The following is a 7,501-nucleotide window of genomic DNA, read 5'->3' as shown; positions in this document are numbered from 1 at the left end:
AGGTGATGTAATCTGAGTTAGAGGACCAGGAAAGAGGACAGGATCTCCTCTCTCACCGGTGTCTGACACTTTGGTCACAGCCATGATCATGATGGGAACCCCGATGGCGGAGGACAGAACCCAGATCAGCACGTTGATCATCTTGGCCTTGACCGCCGTCCTGAACTCCAGCGCCCTGACGGGGTGGCACACGGCGATGTAGCGGTCCACGCTCATCATGGTCAGGGTGAAGATGCTGGTGAACATGTTGTAGTAGTCGATGGCGATGATGAGCTTGCACAGGATCTCGCCAAAGGGCCACGTGTTCATGAGGTACTTGGCGCTCTGGAAGGGCAGCGTGCTGGTGGCCAGGGCGTCGGCCAGAGCCAGGTTGAAGATGTAGATGTTGGTGGCCGTCTTCATCTTGGTGTATCTGAAATGATGAGAGGAGAGCAAGCAGCAGTAATGAGAGCGGCTCTGAGTGGAATGTTCCATTATGGGAGATGGGGATTTGAAAGTGATCTTCACACTCTAATGTGCTTTCATGGCCTAGATGAGAAACTAATTACCTCGCACGGAACAAAGCAGAGAACTTTAATGCTAACTCTCAACGGTTCAGATTTTCTCTAAATGAATTATTTGAGATACGGATAACTATTGGCTTGTTGGCCTCCGATCAAGCACTGCAGGGAAATCACCAGAGAGTCCAACTGGGTCCATACTGAATACAATCTGTGTGTGTGTGTGCGTGTGTGTGTGTGTGTGTGTGTGTGTGTGTGTGTGTGTGTGTGTGTGTAGAGTCATTTCATGGGCATTTTGACTTAATGAGGTCAGAAGTGTTTTATGTAATTCCAGGACTCCTTCATTCATTCTTCTTTATCAGCATCTTCCTCCTTCGTTCCCCTGAAGGATTCAATCCAAACACAACCCAGCTGACACACTTAGGAGGACGCACAAAGGCACAAAGGATCAGAGAATAACAAATCAGACTTACAGAAAAATGCTTGAAGGCTTGAAAATAGCTTGAATAAGAATGATATTGATTTGCTTGTTTGTTGTTGTTGTTTTGCTTTAAAAAGAACATTTAAGAATAAAACAAGGGTGAAACGAGAAATACCATACATATTGATGTAATCTTTGTTGTTTTGTATAAAGAATAACCTGTGTGTGTGTGTGTGTGTGTGTGTGTGTGTGTGTGTGTACGTTTGGTATAAAAAATGTAAAAGCGTTCGTTCACAAATAAGTTAATGGTTGTATTTTTCCCTGAGGTTCTTCAAACAGCTCTTCATCGTCTTTATGGGCGAGGAATGCACTCAATAAGCCCCCGACCCATTTGCTTTTATTCTGCTTGTTGTTTTGATGTGATATCTTTTCATTTCTCCACATCAGGCTCGTGTTCATATCAGTATTTGTAGTGAACTCTGTCTTGCCTGCTTCCACGCTTAACACAACACACAGCTCAAGCACAAATGGGCCTGGAATGACATCATTATTCTCAGGGGGAAACGGTGCGAAGGGAGAATTTCACAGCTCCAATAAGAATGTCACGCTGATCTCCACTCCGCAGTAAAGAGCCTGAGTCGGCATTTTCCTCCCTGGGCGCAGCAGGGAACCAATTACCAGCCGGCACACACAGGGAGCAGCAGGCCCAGGGAGGAATACGTGAGGAGGAGGAGGAAGAATCTCCAATCACCTCCCTGTAGCTATTAAGAGCTGCAATCTGGATCTGCAGATGTTTGGGAGATTCTTACATTTGTCAAATTCACATTCAATTACAGAGCAAATGATTCATAAGGAGTGACGGATGCAGCGTTCCTTACAGAGAGACGTACAGTTAGTCTGAGGCCACTAAGATAAGAAGAAAATAAAGTGAAAACTCAAGGAATTCAGGCAAATGCACTTTCAAAATATTCCAATTAGCCTGCAGTGGGGATTCAGATTAGAGCATCAACCATCAACCTGTGTGTCGTCTCTATATGAGACATGTGAGCCTGGTTACATCAATCAACTGGAGAGAGCAGACAGAAGACAAAAATACTCCATTGACAAAACACTCAATACCTGAACATGTGAGAGTGATGTGTTGATCTAAAGGTGTTCCTCAGCTCTGGATGGAGACCTGAGCTCACACACACACTCACTCTGCTGCTTTTTCAGTGGAAGCTCAGCAGCTCTTCTATTATTCAGCATACAGAGCGTCTCCAGGACCACGACTCTGTCCTCTGATTTAATGACACCCGGGTGTCAGAGCTCTACAGCACCGGTCCAGAGCAAACACCTTACATTTAGTGTGGAGCACTTTATGGCTTGTTTAGGACTTGGAACTGAACGTGTCGGACTTGTAACTTGTCTGTCTTAACTTGACCCTTGATATGAATGTGAGGTTATGTCCACACATGCCGGGAAGTCCTCTCTATTTCAATACGATGTCAACAACATGAGAACACAAAAAAAACATGAATCTAAAAACATAAAGTTGGCCATGTGGTAAAAAAACAAAGCTTTAATCAAATAGAAAAGACAGCAAATCATTGAAACAAGGCATAAATGAATCATAATAACCGCCATTACTGGGCAGCAGATCTGATATATGAATATTTTGGTTGTACAGATAAATGTGATGTGCTCCTGCTGAGCTCTGCATGCTGTTTGCTATCATGGAGTTTGTGTTTTGCCTCCGTCTGTTAGTTTCTTTGTTGAAAAGTATTTGCTGAAACGTGTTGGGAGTGTAGAGCAGGTGCAGGGAGGAGCCCATGAAGGAGGAGGAGGAGGAGGAGGAGGAGGAGCAGGAGGAGTTCACCAATGCCAGTGACCAAAATCAGACATATAAGACCATCAACAGGTCCAATCTGCTCCAGATCTGGTTGCTTCACAGCCAGAAGGTCCTGGGTTCAAACCCCACAGTGCTGACAAACTAACTATACACAGCATGACAGGGAGCATACCACAACCTCCAACCTGAAGCTGAGCTGAGCTTATTCATGACACACAGTTTCTGTCACAGATAGAGAGAAAGACCCAGAACCATATTATATTATTATTCATATCTATTTCTTATGAGACAACTGTGTTAGAAGGCTTGTATGTGTAGTGTAAGAAAGATAAAGTATGCAGACGTGGTGTCAGGGCCTGGGTGCAGGGGTGTGTGTGTGTGTGTGTAGGTACACACACTCCGCTCCGTGTCTCACACCGAGCAGTGACAGCAGCGTCGGCACATTGAACACATCAGTGAGAAGCTCGTCTCTGTGGCCGTCCAGTCTTTCTGTAAACCAGCAGAGGAGCAACTACATGACAAGAAATCAAATGTAAAGCCGTGTGTCATGTGAAACGCCCACGCGGCTCGTTGTGAAGCTTTATGGTGATGGTTTAATCGTCCGTGTCTTTTTTCCCAGCAGCCTCTCTGCTATCAGGTCGTCATGGCTGCTCACTCCCTGCATTTTGTGCGACATCACCGGAGGAAAAAGCCTCTCAGTGTGTGTGGTTGGTGCAGTGACTGAGGACTGGACGGTCCCCAGCCTGAACATGGTGACACACACACAGAGCCTCCAGGGGTCGGGGCAGCTCGTGACCTCTCCCTCCCTGACCTCTGCTCCCTGAGGGGGAGGACAGCTAAAGAATTGTCGCCTGTTTACCAAGATGGATTGTCATTGATTAAGTTCTGACACCACACATGTATCATTCAGGCTGTCAAGCAGGCGTCAGGCTCAGTCTGAGTGCACACCTCCACTCAGCATTCAGGGCAGTAGAGCATGAAGGCACTCAGATGTCAGGAGCCCAGAGAGAAGAGAAGCACCTTTCCCTTCAGATCAGAGCTGATCAGACATTGTGATGCTCTGGATTAACAGCTGCTTGCTCTGATTTGAGATTGAGAGTCACAGTATGTCGACATGATTGTGCACAAGTCATCAATCACAGCAGAGCCACAATGAAGACACTAAAGTAAGAAGGGATCAATCAGACATGAACATGATGTGCTGTGACTCATGAAGGGTTAAAGCCAACACATCCTGCCAAAGATAACCAATAATAATAATAATCAATATACAATGACTGAAGGTGAAAGATCGTTGGCTTTGGTTTGAAACATTTCTTTCCTTCATCTTTGATGTGTTGATGTTGTTGACATGTTGTTGACATGTTGTTGACATGTTGTGAGCTGTGTACAGATGTGTAGAAGTCATGGTCCCTGATCTGCCGTGTTCACACTGAGGCTTTAGAGAGACAGACAGGCCAGAGAGAGAGACACAGAAAAACATCTTGTTTACTTCAGAGCGCACGGCGGCGCTGCAGCGGGGGAGAGTTTGCGTTTCTGACACATTAAAGCATTTCAAAGGTTTCAAAAACAGACAATTCAGGGAAAATAATTCCAGCACACATCATTCCAACTCTAAACCGATCCTTCATCTCTCACTGTGGACCGTAACTACAGGGATCCTTTCTTGTTGACACGCAGGTCAATCTGCACTCTCCTACTCTTTTCACACTGGAGGAAACACACACACACACAAACACGTCGACACGCCAGCACACACACACACACACACACACACACACACACACTCTGCCAGAGAGAGGTGAGGCGAGCAGAGAAACACGGGCGCTACCACGTCTCAGCAGCTAAAATGAACAGACAGATGGAACTCTCCCTCACACACACACACACACACACACACACACACACACACACACACAGAGGGAGGGAGAGAGAGAGAGAGCAAGGCTTCCACTGACTCACGCTCTCTCACACAGGCTCCCTGGCCGTCTCCATTAGAGTAATAGCGGCATAACAAAACATAACAGCGTCCAAGATCTGTTCTCTAATAGTAATGACAGAATTATCCCCATGAGGAGATCCTGTTAATGCTCCATCTTCACACAAACTCATTTATCGCTCCGCTGCCCAGGGCCAGAGAGCTGATGGGAACTGATGGTGACCACTTGAAAATGAATTGCACGTCGCACTGAGCCGGGGCTTTATCCGAGCGATGTGGCGATAAGAACGGGTGCTGAGGTGAGGAGGCGAGGAGGCGAGGAAAGCTGGAGCGTCGCCGCCGCCGCTGACCTCCCCTGCGTGACGGAGCGGCCGTCTCCAGAGCCGCATGTGTATCAGCCTCTCAGCAATCACACCAAGGGCTCTCATCACCACAATGAAGTGTGGGTCAGTGTGTGTGTGTGGGTCAGTGTGGGTCAGTGTGTGTGTGGGTCAGTGTGGGTCAGTGTGTGTTTGTGGGTCAGTGTGGGTCAGTGTGTGTTGTAGCCATTGAATTCCTCTGAGTCACACTGGAATTCAAGCTTTTGTTTGTGACTTTGGAATGAGTTTGACCTGCTTTTGACTCCTTGTGTCTAAAGTGGACGTCAGACATGAACTAGCTTGATATGTGCGGCTGCAGAGTATATGTGTGTGTGTGTGTGTTCTGAGCTCCTCCTCTGAGGTTGCAGCCGCTCTAGAGGAGCTCATATATTCAGTCCAGGTCCCTCAGCCTCCATCTTGCACCTTTGATGGCTGCCTTCACTCACACAAACACAAATGCCAGCGAATCCCTGCGCAGCATTTCATCCACTGACATTTCTACGCTTCTAATCCATCTCCTTCTCCCTCCGTCTCTTTCCTTCTCCACCTTACCCTTTGCGCTGCATGTATTTGCACCCAGACTCCCTCCAGCATCTCTACACTCTTACTGTTGATGAATCTGCCTCGGTTTCATATCCAGGCATTATTCTTTGCAGACTTTTTCCTCCCCTCACAACCCAAAGAAAGCAATCAGTTCAACTAGATGACAGCTTTGGCTCCAGCCTGTTCCTGAGTGAAACACGACTCTGTGGCTTCTGACGCCTCCGTGTGATTGTGTGAGGCCACCTGAAATCATTTAATTCACCCACCAGTTAAAGTAATTAAAGCTTCAGGTTAAACTGGAAGAACATGCAGAGAGCGTCTGAGATTATAGTGAGTAATTAATAAGGTGACTGTGGACGAGCTGAGCAGCTGAGCAGCTACACAGATCAGCTGGTTCAGTCCTAATGAGAACAGAACTCAGTGTCTCATGCGGTGACAGGCAGCATGTTCTGGACCATAAACACATTATATATTATGTACCAGGCTTTATTATGCTGCTGGGCTGGGAGACTCAGACTGACAGTTGCTCTAATTGAGGAGAAGGTTCCTATAATGAAATGGCAAATTCAATACATTTGTTTTTATTATTCATTACACCGCTGTCTGAGACAATAACATGTCTGTCACATGGAGAGAGAACAAACTGAGCCCTGCATGAGTCAGACTGAGCTGGGGGGGGGCAAACACACGCACACACACACACACACACACACACACACACACAGCACACATGGACAACTGTGAATGTATATGCACCAAAAACAAAAGAGGCTTTACAACTTGATGGTTCAGAATACACACACATGTTGATTGAATGAATGTCCAACCTGCTGTTCTGCACCATCAACCTCCTAACGTGAGTGTGTGAGGTGTGTTTGTTCAATCGGAACATCTGTATTGTCACATCTGTACCGTTTCCACTTTGAATGAATCTCAGAATATGGTGAAAATAAAACTACAACTTCTCCTCTCTCTCTAAATGTGAGACTGCAGCCGTGATGAAGATGTTTACCTGACGACCCCGTACATGACCAGGACGTTCCCCAGGAGTCCCACCACGCAGATGACGGAGTAGAGCGCCGTGATGGAGATGGCGATGATGATCCCCGCGGTGCTCCTGGCCGGGTTCTGCGGCTCGGTGTAGTTCTGCACGCGGCTCTCGTCCTCCGGGAAGGTCACGTTGAAGGGAATGATGGAGTAAAGGTCTGACATGGAGATCTGAGCTCCGGCCACCGTGTACGGCTCCATGCTGCGGCGTGGCGCGGCGCTGCCCGCAGGTCCCGAGTGTGCGTGCAGGGGGGGGGGGGGGAATCGAACTCGCCACTTAACGAAGTTGAACCTGGAGGATAATGACGGCTCTGCAAAGTGTCCACAGACTTTCCGAGACTTGTGTGAGCAGAGAGGCGCTCAGTGTGGAGTCAGAGCGGGGAGAAGGTCATCCTGCCTGCGCGTCCGCCTCCGCCCTCTGAGCTCTCCAACATGCGCGCCTCGCCAGCCAGCCGCGCAGTTATACCCGCGCGTCGACGTCAAAGCTGCGCAGTTACACGCGTCAGCCGCGAATGGCAAAGTGCAAGTGAGAGCAAACCTGATCTCCGTGTAGTTTGTATTATGATGATAGGGATGAGAGGAGGAGGAGGAGGAGGAGGGGGAGGAGAAGGAGGACCGTGGGAGTGCCAGGATGCTCTCTGGAAGCAGGAGGACTAAAGCTCTTTATTGTCACAGGGAACATTCAGCTTGAGCCTTAGCTGAGGTGTGACGGTGGTTTGAATAGATGTTGGTGTTTTACAAAGTATCCCTTATTTTGTCATATCTGTCAGTTTCCTTATAGCTGATAACACGTTTAGATAGAGACGTTTAAAAGCTTCAATCTATGGGAAACAATAAAACAATAATCAATAGTTTGTATGA

At 47.5% G+C, this 7,501-nt stretch overlaps 1 protein-coding gene across 1 annotated transcript in view; it reads right to left on the bottom strand.

The window, feature by feature from the left end:
- Positions 1-6,841, bottom strand: part of oprd1a (opioid receptor, delta 1a) — a 7,900-nt gene extending 1,059 nt beyond the window's left edge. The window contains exons 1-2 of the mRNA XM_076171560.1: positions 6,606-6,841; positions 57-412 (exon numbers count right to left, since the gene is read on the bottom strand). Of these exons, the coding sequence (XP_076027675.1) occupies positions 57-412; positions 6,606-6,841 (592 nt within the window). The remainder of the gene's footprint in view (positions 1-56; positions 413-6,605) is intronic.
- Positions 6,842-7,501: the final 660 nt, after the last annotated feature.

Source organism: Genypterus blacodes, unplaced genomic scaffold, assembly GCF_046128005.1.
Source record: "Genypterus blacodes isolate CSIRO-AG114 ecotype Tasmania unplaced genomic scaffold, CSIRO-AGI_Gbla_v1 ptg000258l_1, whole genome shotgun sequence".
In the NCBI taxonomy this organism is placed as follows: Eukaryota; Metazoa; Chordata; class Actinopteri; order Ophidiiformes; family Ophidiidae; genus Genypterus; species Genypterus blacodes.
The sequence above is the reverse complement of the archived record's forward strand: the minus strand, read 5'-3'. Positions and strand labels throughout refer to the sequence as shown.